This window comes from Marmota marmota, unplaced genomic scaffold, assembly GCF_001458135.2.
Source record: "Marmota marmota marmota unplaced genomic scaffold, marMar, whole genome shotgun sequence".
Classification (NCBI taxonomy): domain Eukaryota; kingdom Metazoa; phylum Chordata; class Mammalia; order Rodentia; family Sciuridae; genus Marmota; species Marmota marmota.
Genome location: NW_025999942.1, coordinates 9,835,972 through 9,854,326, shown reverse-complemented (window position 1 = coordinate 9,854,326; position 18,355 = coordinate 9,835,972). Strand labels below are relative to the sequence as shown.

Sequence of the window (18,355 nt, the reverse complement as noted above, 5' to 3'; positions counted from 1 at the left end):
AAACAGATGATATAAAGTAAAAAATAAAATAATGAAAAGTGTTTTCATAAAATAAGATCCAACTTTGGGATAATTTACTTAGTTAAAATGCAAATAATTTCAAGAATGTAAACTTCAAATAGTATTAGCATCATATTTTAATATCTGGCATGAAATAAACAGAATTTCTAAAGCTATTATATATCCTAGGTAACCAATACACAACCTGTAAAATGAATTCATTTGAATGCCTAGAAAATATAAAAGTGGCATTAGAAAAAACTAGATGGAAAACTGGTTATAATGATGTGTGAGTACTTGCCATTATATTCTCCATTAAATATCATATTCTGTTTATTTCTGATTAATATTGGAAAATACAACAAAATACACATATATTAATATGTTTCAAAATAAAGTTATAAGAAAGTATTACAAAGCTATAACAGAAGGTAATCATTAAAATAATCTAGAATAAGATAAGTAATATATTAAAATATTAATGTGTGTATTCATTACACAATAACATGATGAATTAATATAATGATGAAGCAAGGAGGCTTTATAAAATCCATGTATCCATTTTAATTCCTTCTGAGAGATATCACTATTTCTAGGAAGCTTGTACAATTATTTTTATGTAGCACCCTATCACTATGGGATCATTAGGATGCATGTACTTTTAATTCCTTTTCACTCCTATGCATCAACTTTCCAGAAATGGTGATGGTAGAATTTTGGGGTTTCCTCAAAAATTGTAGCCAAAAGAAATCTTTCAGTAATATTCAGAAATATTATTCCATATTGAGGATGCTACAAGTGGAAGGTTTGAAAGAGAAAAATATATAGTAGAAAATAAGTCTGATCAAACACAAAAAGATATTAAAGGGACAGGTTGCTATCAGTTTGATATCCATGATTCTGGTCAATTTTTCCTTTCTTACCTAATAGATTTTGAAAATAATAGAAGATCAATATTAAATAAATAGCTAGCAATATATTTGAGAGTAGATTTTTGACAGCAATTAAATCTACTGTGAAAAAGAAATTAAGGGTTCTAAATGCTCAATGGTAGGACATAAAAAGCACATAAGAAAACAGAACAGAGTACAACATAGCAAGTGTACATCTTTTGATAAAATAAAAACATCCTGCAGTATGGTTTAGATATGTGTCTTCCAAAAGCTCATGTGTAAGATATTGCAAGAAGGTTTAGAAATGAAATGATTGGGTTAGAAGATCCTTAACCCAGTCAGTGCACTAATCCTGTTAGGGATTAACTGAGTGATAACTGTAGACAGGTAGGTTATTGCTGGGTTGCCGCAGTCTGGCTGGGCACAAATAACCGGGAGGTGACAAGTGACTTGAAGGTTGAAATTGGAACTGCTTTTTGCGGGAAAACTCAACGGGAACTGAGCGGGAACTCAAGGTAGCGGGCACCCAAAGTAGCAGGAGCCGCTTTATTGCGGGACAGTAGAGGTATATATACCTAACTGATTACACACAGCTTGACTCAATTAGCATCATCTGGATACAGCAGTCAGCCAATAAGGAATCCCTCTATCTTAATGGCTTGGTGGCGTTGTTTCACAAACCACTCCTCCTGGCAAACTGCCAGGCACCATCTTAACTTGGTTGCAGCCCTCAACACTGGGTCTCTGGAAGCATACCTTTGGGGTATATATTTTGTCCTTGTTGAGTAGAGTTCTTGTTCTGCTTCTTAATGGCCATGTTCTCACCTGCTTTCCTCCTCCCTCTTCTGCCATGATGTTCTGCCTCACCTCAAGCCCTGAGGAATGGAGCTGGCCTTCTACGGACTAACATCTCTGAAACTATGAGCCACCAAATAAACTTTTTCTCCTCTAAAATTGTTTTTGTCATTTGATTGTTCACAGCAGTGAAAACACTGACTAAAACACTTATTCTCTGAGCAAAAATACATGTATTATAACCCCAAATATTTAAGAAAATGTACATTTGGTGATATAGGAGAATTCTTAAGATGACATAAGTTACTGTTAATTGAAAAAAATAAGAATAAAGTAGATAGTATGGAGATGAGTTCAAGATTATGTAGAGAAACTTAAGAGAAAAATTTTGCCTACATTAGAAATAATAAATATTATAAACAAATTTATGCTGCTTGAACTACAATGTTGAAGAAAAACAATCCCCAGGTTAAGTGGAAAAGAAAGAAAATATTTCAAAACAAAAGACACTTAGGGTAAAGAAATCAGTGTTCAAACCCTCTACCAATATACATGCACACTGTTAGTCAGCTTTCCTTTGTTGTGAGCTCATACCTAATAATTGGTGGGAGTGGGAGTGGGAGCAGGAGAAGGAGCAGAAGCAAGGGGCAGGGGACAAGATTAAATCCCCAAGGGAATGTCCTCAAGGTCCCACTCCCTCTATCTTCCTACAGTTTCTACCACTTCCTAATAATCTTCAGCTCTGAGTCCCTCCATAGATGAATCCATCAATGAGGTCAATTACTTCCCCAAATTCCCATATCTGAACATTGCTGCACAGTGAAGCAAATCTTCAACACATGAAACTTTGGGAACATTCCTGATCCAAATCATAATACATGTTAAATGTAATGTATATATTTATATATGTATTCATGTGCATGTGTGTGTGTGTATGTGTATGTGTGTCTATGTGTATAACAAACCAAAGAGCTGAAAATAATAGGAAAGTAATTAACAAGTCACAGTAGACAGAAACTTCCTTGAGCAGAAGAAAGACACGGTTGAGAATCCATTGTTAAGAAAGACAAGATTGAGATTATTAAAGTGGATCTTCAAGAATTAACTTTCAAAAATGAAAAGTAGTCATCTGATTATACCATGGACTATACTTTTAATTTCGAGATAGATATGACAATTTTTTTTTTACCTGTTGTCTTTCTGATTCCACACCCTCTTTGTTATTCTCAGCTTTTGAGTGGAGGCTTTGCTTCCTGATTTGTTGTTAGAATTTGATAATACAGGGTGATAGAGAGACTAAAAGTCTAGGGAAGAGAAACAGTTTTGCTCCATTTTGTTTGTTTCAGGTTTCTGTGAGTGTCGACTCACCCATTCTTCACCCCAGCAAGTCTCTTGTTTAACATTAGTTTCATTTAGTTTGCAACAGAATTAATCTCATTGAGACAACTCAGTGTCATTAACATCAGCAAATTGGGACCCTCTCCTGAGCACTCTGGGTCCCAGGACAAGGGGGCCCTCTACCATGCTGAGGCATTGACTCCAGATAATAGTGACCCAGTCTCAAATGTCTTGAGTTTGTGTTACATCTGGCCCTTCCCTCCAAATTCTAAATCTTAATGATTTCAATGTCTTCTTTCAGTTCTCCCGTCTAGGGGAACACTGTGATATAGTATTCTCTTCTAGATCTTTAAGTTGACTAATTTTTATTTATATTTAACAAATCTTCACATTAAATTATCATTGTTTAGCCTAACTGATAAAAGGTCTGATTTCTGTCTTTTAATGAAAAATTTAACAACATAGATATCAATGAGAATCAAGGTGTGAGTTGTGAAAACATGTATAAATGATAAAAGAACACTGGATTTAAACACACCCCATCACCAAAAAACAAAGAAACCAAAAACAGGCTCTGTAGCACATATAACTGCTGGGTCAGTTTGACATGGCTAAGGAACAAAGCACGAGGCAACCCACCAATCTGGCACCAACAGAACCACCTGTCAATCAGTGGGGTCTTCTGACCAATCCCAGATCTCAGCAAGCTCCCCCGACCAACCTCAGTAGGACAAGGGACTCTAAAAACCTCCCTTTCCTGTTCCAAGCCCTCCCTTCCTGCCCTAAACCCAATAAAAATTCTAATCTGGCTGGGCCCAGTAGCGATTCGCCTGACCCACCCTGTTGGTCTGGAGGGTCTCCTCCCTGGGAGCAAATCTCAGTAAAGCCTTGTTCAGCAACCTTTTAATCTGCCTCCTTTTGGTCACTGGTGCCTGACCTTACAATAACTGTAATTCCATCAACTTAGAAGGCCAAGACAGAAAGATTGTGAATTCAACCAGCCTTGGCAATTTAGTGAACCCCCTTTCTCAAAATAAAAAATAAAATGGCTGGAAATTTGGCTCCGAAAATAGTAGCAGAAAGAATAATAATGAAATGAGTTCATCAATTCAGAAAGAATTAATATCCAGAATATATGAGGAACTCCACAAACCAAACCCCACCCCCCCAAAAAAAAAGAACACAGGAAAAAGACTATAGCATACAGTTCTAAAAAAAAAAGGTATGTAATGGATAATATATATACTAAAGATGTTCAGTTTCATATATTAGAGAATATGGATTGTTTGGTTGTTTGTTATTTTGGCCTGGTTCTTTTTGCAGAAAGCAGCGTTTCTCGGCACAGTCCTTGTTACTGACATCTCTTAATTCCTGGAGTCTCCATTTAGGCTTCAGCTTCACCTTCACAGCTTAATGCATCACACTTTCAGGGGCAGCCCACAGGGATTCTGACCCTGCTACACTCCCTGGCTAACTGGCTTTTTAAAAATCTTGGTGGATGCACTCATGACCCCTTAACTCCAGAATCCTGCATTCCAGCAGAACCTGCAAAACTTTGATAATGGCAAGGCTACTGCCAGTTTGCTTAGTAGACGGGCCTTCTGGGATCATGGCTGCAACAGCTCCTGAGTGCCTGGGAAACTAAGAATGGAGAAACAACTTGCTAGGTATCCCTGTGCAGACAGGATGTCCCCAGAATCTTTTCTCAAGAAATTTTACCTTCAGCCTTCTTGAACTTTCAATGGGTATGGTCTTGGCAAATTCCTGAAAATGCCTTCAAGCCATCTTTCCTACAGTCTCTGTACAAAATACTTCAGTGACTGTGACTGTAATCTCTTCAACAACTGCCTTTCCCAGGTTCCAGTTTTACATGCATTTTTCTGGCCAAAGTGCAAGTTTTAAAATCCTTTAGCTCTGCTTTCTGATTCTGATTCTCACAGTAAACTTTTGAGTAAAGCTGTCAGCAAGATCCTTCCACTGACTGAATGCTGAGATGCCTTGAAATTTCTTCTGTCAGACTGGTTTGTCCCTCACCTTTAAATTTGTCCTCACACAAAGTCTCAGGACATGGGCAAAACTTAAAAAAAGTTCATTGCCAGAATGTAATACAAATGACCTCTAGTAAATTCCTAATAGAATCCTTATTTCCTGCGGAAACCTCATGAGCACTGTCTTCACCATCAGCATTCTAAATCTTCTGAGCTTCCACTAGAATTGCACATTAAGCTCTACTTATAAAATTATAAGGCTTCTCCAGCCTGTATCTTTAAACTCTCTGAGCTCCTCCCACAAACACACTCCAAAGACTTCTGCACCTTGTGGTCAAATTAGTCATAGAAACAACCCTTTACTTGGTCCCAATTTCTGTGTTAATTACCTTTGTCTTGCTGTGACCAAAACATCTGACAAGAATGATTCAGGGGAGGAAAAGTCTATCTTGGCTTATTTTGGCTTTGGTTTCAGAGGTGTAGTCCATGGTGGGCTGAATCCATTACACCAGGTAAGGCAGATCATCATGGCAGAGAGTGTGGCAAAAGAAGGTAGCTCTGGTCATGGTGGCCAGGAAGAAGAAAGAAATATAGAAAATGGGGCAGAAGGAAATATTAACCCATTCAAGGAACACCCTAGTGACCCACCTCCTCTAGCCATACCCCACCTGCCTACAGTTACCCTGGGATAAGTCCGGTTCAAATTAGGATGGCCTGATCAAGTTACAGCTCTCACAATCCAGTCATTTCACCTCTGAACATTTCTGCATTAATATAAGAGCCTTGGGGGACATCTCATATCCATATCATGACAACTCTAAAGACTAAAATTTCAGTTATAGGTCTTCACCCAGCTCAAATGTATAGATGTGCGAGGACATATGCAAGGATATTCAGCATTCTTATTAGTAAGAAGTAGAAAGTAATAAAATATTCAGCTATATCCAGTAGTTGAGTATAGAAAAATGAATAAATAAAATTTTGGGATACTAATAAAAAAGAATAAACCACAAAGACCATTATTAGTATCATCTTTTATTAAGTTTTGAATTTTTAGACATAATCAATAGAACTATGGCAAGTAGAAATTAATGATAAAGAAAACAAATAAAGCACGCATAGCTTCTGTATATGCTCAATGTTGACTAAAAACAAAAATAAAACCAAATAATGACATTGACAAAAAGCTAATACAAGATTAAATTAGCAATAAGGCTAATGTATACAAATTAAAAATTCAGGAGTATAATAACAATATAAAAGGATATACGTGAATTGATAATTATTACTGGTTATTAAATAAGAAACAACGTATAACCGCTATCTGTAAACCTTAGAATCTCAGTAAAAAAAAAAAATTAAAGGAAATAAATTTTAAAATGTACACAAAATTTCCACCATAATTTCTTTCTGCTGCTCAAGAAACTATACTTCTCCAGTCGTCATATCTGTGGCCCTGGTGCTCTGGAGGCAACTGCTGGGCCTGCTGCTGCTGGGCGGGCTCCAGGCTGGCAGTGCTCCTGGGGCACCTCTTGGACTACATTGGCAAGAGCTGGCACGTGGACCCCTGGCTCAGATTGCCATGGCTGCTATTTGTTCCCTTACTATCTCCAGCTGTCCCCCAGGTTACCTTCCCACATTGGTACCTGTGTCCAGAGTGTGAATACAGCTTCCTGTGAATGAGGAGTCTGGTTCCCGAGTTTGGCATCTGCAGCTCTCCTGTCAGGGTGATGTCCTCCCCAGCAGAGTTATTCCAGCTCATGAAGGGGCAGATAAAAAGAGTCAGGTTGTGATGACACACTTCTACTTGAGAACAAGTCCTTTAGAGCAGAAGCTGGTGAGGTACCTGGAGAGTACTCTACAAAAGTCTCTTCAAGTGAAGTTTCTGTTCAACCTCAAGGTCTGCATTCTCCTGGATTTCACCTGGGGCTCAAGAGCAAGAACAACTCTGCACAATCCTGCTCCAGCTTCTGCATTTCTAGAGCAAGTCCATGTCTTCCTCTTCTATGCATGGAAACTCTATGGGCTTCTCTGGTTCCTTGTCAATGAGCTCTTTAACAAGATCGTTGGCCTCCAGCACATCAAGGCGTACCTCTTGATAGATAAAACTGCCATTTTCAGTGATGCAAACCTGAGTGACTCCTACTTCTCCAGGACCTCTACATGTTCTTGTATGACTAAGCAGAAATTAGTGACTTCCTCACAGATCTAGTGGACACGAAGGGGGTTGATTCCCCGCAGCTGCAGGGGGATAAAATGGTGCAGATGGTGGATAGGATGATGCATCCTTACTAAGGTGACTGGGACTGGGCTGTGTAGTAAAAGGTGGCCAATAAGTGGGTCATGGATGTGATCCATTCAGCTCAGACCTGCCAGCAGATGCTGCATGCCTAAACCTTCCACAGGGACTCCTTTTGACCCAGGAGGCAGTAGCAACTGGTGATCAAAGACCCATACCCAACACCTGGATTTATCCATTGATACGGAAGAAGCCCTTTGAGATACAGATTGATGAGATTGTCACAGAAACCCTGCTGATGAAGACTGCACCATGTGTTGAGGTCTACCTTACTACAGGCTACTGCAATCTGACCCAGGCCTACAAGGACATGATCTTGGGCATACAGGCAAAGTACTAAATCCTGCTGGCCTCTCCAGAGGTGAATGATTTCTTTGGAGCCAAAGAAGTGGCAGGTGCACCCTGAGCAGTAATTCTGCAGCAGGTATGTAGCCTGAGGCAATAGAAGCAGGTCCAATTACAGGACAACTAGTAGAGGAACTGGAAGTTTCATCCCAAAGGCCTGTATCTGGCAGAGGGCAGCTTTCCCTGTCTTATGCTGATTGGTTCTAATTTTGGGTATAAGTCAGTTTACTTGGGCCTGGAGGCTGAGATTATCACTGTTACAGAGAAGTGAGTCCTACAGCAGCAGTTTCACCAGGAGCAAGAGCAGCTCTATTTGCAATCAGGTGTGGTATCCTCACCACTATCTAGCCACTGTGTTAGCAGGTGAAGCTGTGGGTGAAGATGGTGACTTGGCTGATAAAGATCTTCTTCTGAGGACATCAGAAATAGTCTTGATGAAGATGACAGGCCTGATGGGTATCAGCTCCTTCAGCCAGACTTGAACAATGTCTCTAGTCTGGTTGTTCCTGTGAGCTCTTGCAGGGACAGCATGGCCAAGGGTCAGGGAAGCCCTGGCAAAGCCAACTGGTCTGTTGTGTTGCCATAAGGGAAGAGGCCTGCAGGGAGTGGCTTGACCTTGTACCTATCCTTACTAGGAGACCAGTGCTCCTCAGAACCCTATAGAGTTCAGGCCAGGTGCCCAGGGGCAAGACTAGGAGGCATAAACAGAGGACTTGGCAGGCAATCACATGCATCTTGTGACTGACCCCTGCATCTCTTTCTGCACTGAGGAACAGCTCTGCACTAACTTGGATTCCATGTGTTTAAATTTGTGGTGTTTTTCTGAGCTTCCTCTGTCAGCATTCTTAATTCCAATGGCAAGAAATCATAACTCCAGGTGAAAATTATAAAGTTCTCTTGACTCCCTCACAGAGAAAAACATAATTCTTCATACATAATGTATCATACTGTTATGCAGATCAAATATTAAAATTGATTATTTAATTATTATCAATTATTAAACACTCTCACTCACATCTTGTGCAGGTGGTGGAAATGGGGTTCCCCTCGGTGGAATGGGCTGGCTGACAAATGAAAGCTATGAAAAATACAATGATGAAAAAACCAAAGGACACAGACAAGAGTTTCAAAAGCACGGACAGGACGGGCAAGCCAATAAGATAGATCAAGCTTCTATACACTGGTAAAATGGGTCTGTGCCTGCTTTATTTGTATAGGAAAACATCAAAGGCCTTCCATAGAATGTTCTTCACCAAAAAAGGTTAAAGGTGGGCTGTCCAGTTCCCAATGGGTTACGCCTATCTCCAGAGCTACTATGAGGGATCTTCCTAGTAGAGCAGAGATAAAGCTCATGCACATTGGGCAATGTATTGCTGTGGGAGAGCCATGGATAGTTCACAATGCCAAACCTAAATCTCCATGGCTACCATACCAAGAGAAGACCCACATGTCATTCCCAGATGGCTTCCTGCAATATACAATAAGATATTGCCTTTAACATCACATAGCATATGCATCTTAAATGATAAATGACATCACAGACTATATCCATTAAAAATGTTTGATAATTAGAAAACATAGACAAGGACACATGGTATAACAACTATGTATGATACTACTCTAAAAAGAAAAGTAATACAACAAAAACAAATATAAATATTAAGAAATCAGAGATAATGTTTTACTAGTTTACTGTATATTTATCTTCCTAGAAATCATTATTATAAATTAAAAAACAGAATTAACATCTTCATTTAGTAAAATGACTATTATATGCATTATGTAACTTCAATTTTGTATTTATTAATACACAAGTATATGAACAAATATGTAATACACAAGTATTCAAATATATAAATCAATGTGAATAACCTCAGAAAGAATAAACTATGCCAAATTCAAAACCATTAAAATATATAAAGTGTGATTTTGAAAGATAAAATTATGGCCATGTTCTCAGATGAAAGCATTGCAAATACAAGGCACCTACAATTTCCTCAAATTAATGTGTAAATATTTCTTCACAGGCAAAAATCCAATAGATTCCTTTGGGATGTGGCTTTTGAAGTATAAGAAGGTTATCTAAATTCAAATGACATTATATAGAAGATAACCAACCAAGATAAAATAGGAAAAACAATAAATATAAAAGTGTATCTTATCTTTGAATTAAACAGAATGTAAAATGTAACATAAATGTGCATGTATGTGTATGTACACATAGAGTGCTAATTCACTTTTTATTCCTAAAATAATATGACACTAGAATATAATTTAAGTCTAAAGTAAACCTGAATGAAGCTTTCCTTAACAAACTATGAATAAAAATATAACTTGCTATAAACACATTAACATTGAATTTGTATGTCAATAATGTATAGAAGTTAGAAGAGAGAGGAAGTCAGCAAGATGGTGAAACAGACTTCCCATCATTCTTCACCTAACAGGAACATCAAGGAAAATAACTTCACGAAGAGTTAAGAAACCTAGGTAAGAGATTATAACACCCAAATGTAGCACAGAAATAAGAAGTCATATCAAAAATGTAGAGAACAGATTTACATTGTCTATGCCCCATCCCCCAAACCCTAGGCAGTATCACATGAAGAGAAATACCCCTTAGAGGAGGAAGAAGGAAAGTGGAGATTGAACTTTGTCCCAGACACCAACAGGGGGCCTCCCCAAAGAAATCCCAGAGGCAGGCCAGCTTCCACTGACCCAGACTTCAGGCCACTACTCATGTACTGAGTCTTGATGCCTGAATTTTTGTGTCATGCTGGATTCCAAAGCTCCAGGAGGCCTGCAGGGTGCATGCAGTCTTCAGGTCTGCCGTAACACCAGACCAACCCCAGAGATTATAGAAACGTGGGCTTTTTATCATTTCATAAGATATTTGGAGGCTACATTGCCAAAATTTGTTGGCAATATAGCCAACAAATTTTAAATATGTATTTCCTTTGGTCCAGTGAGTCTATTTCTAAGTATTATAGGATCTAATTTTGGGGCCCAGAAATATATGTACAAATATGTTCAAGTTTATCTCTGCTTGCAATTCTGAAAAATTAGAAACATAGATATTTAAGTATGAAATTATTTAATAAAAATTAATAGAGACTAGTTACTTTTAGTTTAATTAATTTCTTAACAAAGAATAGACTGCTTCATAGCCATACAATGCTTATTTACAATTTATGTGAGAGAAGCAGTTTATTTTTTAACAATGTACCATAATAGTAGCTGTATTTTACACACAGTCACATATATTTTAAAAAGTATTTAAATTTTTAAAGACTTTAAGTAACTAAATTTGATAGAGGGATTCATTTAATATGCAGTCAGTAGATACAGATAATATTTATTATACCCAGGCATAATGAATAAGGCAGACAAAAATCTCAATACTATTAAATATATATGTTAGTAAAAAGAAACAGCAATAGCTTAAGTTATTTCAACAACAATGAGAAAACAGTTTGGAATATTCCACACAGTGTTCTCATTTAGGTAGGATTAGTTGTAGTAATTCTCCATGTGGACATTTTTGATGAAACCTAAACAATGAGAAAGATCCAGGTATGTCAGTATTGATGTGAACAGCATCTCAGCAAGGAAATAAGCAAATTCAGAGTCCCTGAATTGAAGTTAGGCCTTGGCATATTTGAGTCACAGTTAATAGGGTAATCTGATGGAAGTGTAGTGAACAAAATAGAGTAGACAGGGGTAACATCTAGTAGGTCCTCTTAGGTAAAGATCTGCATGGTATTGTAATTGCAAAGATATGTACTTAACAAAGAACTCACTTATTGTTACCATGTGTACAAGGATTTCTCTAGAAGCCTTAGCCAATAGACTGTAGGAGAAAGGTGTAAAGATACCTCTTTGAAAGTTTTTGCGATTGTCCAAGTAGGTGGTGCCATTGGCTTTGCCTAGGACTACAGTTCTAACAGGGGAGAAAGGATCTGGAATTTATCAGACAAATGATATTAGGCAATGTACTCAGATATTTTTGCTTGTCATGCTTGGTGATGCTGCTAGTCTCTAGAGGGTTAAAGTCCAGGATGCTTCTAGTCTTCAATGCACAGGACATAACTCTACCTTCAACAAATTATTTTCTGGTACAACATATCAACAGTGTTGATGTTGAGGATTCTAGGCTTAAATTCTCACTTATGGTAATACTAATGGAGTTGCTTTAAAAGTAGACAGAAAGTTATAATTATGCAAAGAAGTATATTTTGAAAATAAATATTTAGAAGACTTTTGAAGGGTAGTTTTTACCTATTTTTTTTCCAGAAAGGTTATAAATAATCTCATAAAATATATTTGACACTTCTCTAACCGGAAATTAAAGTAAAACATTTTTGGTTCCTGCTTATATGGAGAGAGCATTGGTCTTTATTTGTCAATTATCCAAGCAGACTAAACCTTAAAACATCAACAATTTAAAGTATTTAAAATTTTTTTACTGAATCACTTTACTAATAGTTGTTTTAAAAATAAATTTTCATTTATTTTTTTTCCCAATAAGAAAATTAAAGAAAAATCTACTCACTTGCCATTCAATGATGCTACACCAACTGTGCTCCGAGCAATTGACATGCTGGCTACAAATGTCCACTGCTGACTCTGCGGATCCCACCTTTCCACTGTATTCAGATAGCTCCAGCCATCATGGCCTCCCACAGCATAAATAGGGCCTTCAAGCACCGTTACCCCTGAAACATGGGAGAAATGCATATTTGCTGGTAATTAACAATATCACACTATACACTTAAAAATCTGTTAAGAAGTATGTGTTTTTCTGACAATATAATGAAAATTAAAATGAAAGACTTTGAATGGATTTCTTTCACAGTGTAATTTTAAAAGTCAAATTAATAGTACAAAACTATGATCTCATTCATCATAGACTCCTGTTGGTAAGAAACACTTGCAATATGGTAGAAACTATCCACTATTCATCTAATAATTCTATAAAAGTGAAAGCAAATTTAAACCAAAAATAAATATTATGACCTATAAGCTTTATAAAAGAAAAATGATTCTTTTATAACTATATGAAGAAAAATAATCTGAAAATCAGAGATGGTATCTTGTGCCTCTACTTATAAGGAATATAAGTACACTGCAACTGAAAGTTCTCTTATTTTCAGCAAAGTAATGTGAAAACAATGCAATATTATCAATTTGTATTTCATGCTGGTATTCTCTATGTGTTGGCTTACAATAACTTCATAGTAAACTTATTTGTAACTTAGAAAATATGACTTCCATCATATTATTAGCCAAAATCACCAACACAAGCAATCAAAATAAACAAAGTCATTGTGAGTCATCAATGGGAGAGTGTAATACAATTCCATTCACTGATTTTTCCAGTAAGTTTACTTCTTTATAAATAACTATTTAAATATTATGTTAATATTAACTGAAGTGATCTTGATTTTCTACAGATAAAATTATGGTGACGATTTCACAAAAGGATAAAATTCATGCCTGTTAAGAGCCCTGAGATGTCTGTAATTTTGCCCTACTTCCACACTGAATGGATTACCACAGCTTTATACATATTGATTGATAAGAAGACATGACTCCTGTGTCAAAGAGGAAAGGCTGTTCATTATTGTTAGCAACAGCAGTAGTCAAAGTATCACAGATTTGGGAAGTTTTTTTGTTTTTATTTTTACTCATTCCCCTTTCATTTCCCACAGGGTGACCAAAGAAGGTGAGTAAAGTGGACTTTTAATGTTTCCTTCTGCCAAATGAACTTTAGACAGTTTCTTCCTACCTCTAGAGCATCGAGAAAATTATTCTGTATTCCTTTGAGATGTAAATCCTCCTAAAATCCTCCTGTAGATTTGTTACTATCTAAGACTGTCTTTCTCAAGGACCTCTGAGATGCCCTTAGCATTGAAGATAGTAGCTATATTATCTCCCGGTCTCTCTGGGTGGGGAGGAGCCTAACTTCATTAGCACTTTGCTCAAAATTATAGAACTACCTACCGATGTGAAAATAGGAAAAAAGTTTGCTTTTCTTTTGTAAGGCCAATTAGTAAACAGATTTCCTAATATCCTGCTCTCCTTACCTCAGCTTTTAAAACATACCACTTGTGCTTTTAAAGCTGAGTTGAGCCTCAGTTCTCGCCTTTTTTCTGTATTGCAATAACCTACTTAAGTTTGCTTAGTACAGTTTTTGCTTTGAGAAGTCTCAACTGAAGTCCCTATGTGCAGAAGTTTGAATTACAGGACAGGAAACTAATTCATAATGGCCAATAAACATATATTTCCATTGTTCTGGAAAGAGACATTATCTTTATGCTTTTAAGCTAGACTGCTTTTTACTTTGGTGAAAAGAACTTTGTTTTCCTTATTATAATAACATCCTTTTAAATATAGCCCAGAAAAAAAAAAAAGCAGTCAGTGACTTGACTTCAGAAATGTGCACACATATGAGAGACCCTAGGGAGAATTGTCTCCCAACACTGGTATGAAAACAAAATGATTTTTATTTATTTATTCATTCATTTAACCATTATTATTGAATGACTATTTTGTGTCAGGAATTGATATTGGTACTAAAGACACAAAGATGTAGAAAGCAGACAAAGTTCTGGCCCTCAGTGGTCTCTGCAATTAGTCAATGAGTATTTAAGTGAAATGGAATAAGTGTATGATTCACAAGTAAGCCTGCTTCATATATATTACACAACTATATTGTAATAAAAAAGTACCTGACTAGAATAATAAATGCTGTTGTATGTACATTTAACTTATTAATCCTGTTTTAAATACACTAGTAAATAGGTATACATATAAAGGGCTAGAGATCTTGATTGGTCATAGTAATCTAAAGTTTATGCCTTTTGACTTTAGATCTTGTTCCTCCATAGGTCACAGTAAGAAAGAGAATGGATGAGAAAATGTGAAGGCTGAGGCTATATACATAGATGTGGATAAAACTACATGGGCTTTTAGAGAAGTATATGTAGTTATTCACATGTATCAATAATAATTACATTTATTGAGATTGAAAATTAAATAATAATGAAGTTTTAAAAGTGATGCCAGAATCAATTTTTTATTGAGTATAGAATAAATGTACATTAGCATTTGAATAGTTTGTATTCTTCAGATTAGAACACACTAAAGATATGATATTTGTCAGAAAGGGCCACATCTTTAGCATGGCCTAATAAAACTAACAAATTCTATTTTTTATTCTAAGCCCCCCAAAACATTAAATGTTTATAAAAAAGAGGGACAAATTACTATAATACTTATTTTGTTTGTTTTAGAACAAATGATTTGGTTGCAGTAGGGTGATGACAAGAAGGAAATTGCAGTTATCCAAAAGTAGAATTCGGTAGCTTGAACCTGTAGGTTTCAGTGCAAAAACACAAAAATAAAAATATTTGAGATATGTTCTAGGGATCTTGTTGTTGTAACTTGCTGAAAGACTGGTTGATTATATGAATAAGAAAGGTGAACCAAGAATAACTAAATTTATTAATCAACAGAAATTTTAGAGAGAGAAGAGGTTTGGAAACCATTTCAGAGGAAAATTTGAGAACCTTACTTTGATGCTTCATGTTTGAGGGAACTAAATAGGTGGCTTAATGTTTGTGTCTGAGATTCAAGTAATGTTGAAAATCCTGGCATATATTTTGGAGTAATCAACAGTTAAATGACATTTAATATTAAAGAATTTGAAATAATCAGTTAAGAAAACAACATGAAATAGACCAGAATCTAGCCCCATGTAGCCCCAATATTATTTAAAGAACAAAAAATAAGAGATGAAGAAGTGGAGTGTAGGTAGAAAGAAGCCAGAAGCTTTCAGTATTTAGAAAGCAAAGAGAAAATTTCCTGGTTACCTTGCTTTCTCTGTGGTATCCTCAAGAATTAGCTTTTCTCATTTTATTCAGCTTTTATTGTTATACATATTAGATGTCTTATTTAGAGCCAGATATTCCAAGACCAGAAATTAATTTTGTGTAATTTATATTTTAAATTTCCTTTTAATATGAATGTTTAATTATGTAATCAAATGTATTTGTCACCACCATTTTGTTTTGTTTATCTATGTGAAAGATTTTCATCTAGCTATATCATTTAATTAGGCAACTTTCTGATTCTATGTTGTAAATTCCTTACTACCAAAGTGGGACATAAATGTAGTAATGATTTCACAGTGTTATGGAGAGGATTACACAAATTAAGGTACATATAGCATTCAGAACAGAATCTGATACATTTGAACTCATTTGATTTTTAAAATTGTTTTTAGTTGTTGATAGACATTTATTTTATTTATTTATTCTTATGTGGTGCTGAGGATTGAACCCAGTGCCTCACACATGCTTGGCAAGCACTCTACCGCTGAGCCTCAACCCTAGCCCTGTCATTTGACTTTTATAAGATATTCCAATTGTTATTAACTTAATACTCAAGTCTCAGACATAAAGGAAAGACATAAAGGAAATTCAGAGCATATATGTAAAGACTCTGTAAATATCTGAAAGGCTTGATATAGTTAGTAATCAGAATAACTAGGATATTCAAGTAAAACATCTTTGGGGAAAAGTTTTAGATATATAAAAATGTTTAAGGTATAATGCAGTTAAATGATGCTGAAAACATTGTGAATTAAGAATTCTTATATATTGCTTATGATATTGAAATTTAGGATTATAATTTTGGAGGTGAATTTAACAAGGTTCACTGCAAATATGACAATGTTGCTTTTATAAAATTTGAAATAATTTATAATTAAACTAATTATGATAGAAAACAAAATGCAGTAATTTATATGTAAGAAATAGAAAATATTTAATACAAGTCAAGAAAACATTTAGATAAGTCATTTATCCTTTAATGTAGGTATCTACTCATTTGCTCTAATGAATAATTAGGTAGTTCTTCATGTATCTACTAGAGATGGTATAGATTCTACATTTAAGCAAAGAATAAGACAACAAACATAGAAACACTGAAATATTTTATATATTAATGTTGTTTACATAACCAAGACATTCTTGGTGAGAATACAAGGTCTAGGGCAAGGTATAATGCAGGAGACTGTAGTAATTCAGAGCTCTGGCTATGAAGTATAATCATCTAGGGTGAAATCCCAATCCATTTCTATTAGCTGGGAAATAGTCGACCTTGGAAATACTAATTCATTGTAGTATGAATAAAAATTATATAGTTGTTTGACAAATAAAATAGTCATTATAGTCTGTTTTAGGAATGGACATTAAAGCTAGATGCTAAGAATTGTAAGCAGAATTTGAATTCCTTTCTCAAATATTTCAAATTATTGATTGAGTAATATATTCTTAGGATTGTTTATTTTAATAACATGTTTGGAAAATATCTATTTTTTTATGCTTTAGGCTTTCACATTCTAAAGATATTCTTGTAGAATGCCAAGAATTCTTGAGCTCTAGCTCCTATGGTTTGTACGTTTCTTGCAGCTGTGAAGCTTCCCTTGTAGAAGGGTCTCATTAAGGAGAATGAATAAATGGACCAGAATAATTTCAAAATCAGAAAAATACATTCAACCACTTCCTTATGTTTACTAAAAATATCTTTATGTTTATAGATGGAACAAGGTTAAGAGTATAACAACATTTTTCTGTTATCAGTGTTAACCCAGAATCCAAAAAATAAACATCTAATTAAAAAAAGAGAACCATCCAAAGTTATTTTAAGGGACCCAAGCTTAATAATTACATAATTAGTTCTCATAATTTAAAAAATATATAGATTTTATATTTTCAAAATATACTTTTTTAGATAGATAAAATTATTTGTATATTTTAAGTTAGGGCTCCTTGCACATATTAGTGCCTTAGGGAATTCTGTAGTGATATATTTATCAGAAATTTTCCATATATTTTTATTTAAGATAGTTGAAACAACCAAACCATCCCTAATTTTCAGGTCACAACATCAAATTAGCATTTGCCATCTGGGTTATAGAGCACTAATAAAAGAAATGGAGATTCAGGTCTTTGAATATGGAGACTAATTAGTGGGAAGTGGTCTGATTATACAGCTCATATGACCAATATTTACACTTAATAATAGAAGTTAAAACATCCACAACTTACATCAAAATACATTTTTCTATTTCCACATCTATGCAATGAAAGAATTTGTTTTCCTGAAGAAAAATTTACTTTTTTCTACCTCTATTATACTATCAATCAGAATATTTCTAAATTAGTTCTAAACTATAAACTGTTTCAATTTACAGGCATATGTTTTAATTACTGGAAACAATGACATAGTAAAGGCTTTTTTTTTCCTTTTTGGCAATGCTGTTGCTAAAGATCAAACCCAGGACCTCATGTATGCTAGAAAAATGTGCTACCAATGAGCAACATCCTTAGGCCTTTTAAAATTTTGTTTTGTGATAGGGTCTCCTTAAGTTACCTATGCTAGTCTCAAACTTGCAATCTTCCTGCCTCATCCTCCAGAAAAGTGATAATTAAAGGTCTATACAACCACTTCTGCCAGTATTGTTTTACTATTTGCATTTAGCCATTAATTACAACCTAATTTGAAGTCTGAGTCTGAAAAAATATGAGTTATTTTCTTAGGTAGAGCACATTTCTTTTTAAATTCTAACAATGCAAATTTTTTTTTGGATTTAACCATTTTTAAAATAATTGTTATCTGGGCAAGACAGA

General features: G+C 35.3%; 1 protein-coding gene and 1 pseudogene across 1 annotated transcript in view; one reads left to right on the top strand and one right to left on the bottom strand.

Moving 5' to 3' along the window:
• Positions 1 to 18,355, bottom strand: part of Klhl1 (kelch like family member 1) — a 370,801-nt gene that overhangs the window by 33,309 nt on the left and 319,137 nt on the right. Inside the window, exon 8 of the mRNA XM_015498739.1 lies at positions 12,211 to 12,373. Coding sequence (XP_015354225.1) covers positions 12,211 to 12,373 — 163 coding nt within the window. The remainder of the gene's footprint in view (positions 1 to 12,210; positions 12,374 to 18,355) is intronic.
• On the top strand, positions 3,634 to 8,167 carry LOC107153253 (annotated as a pseudogene).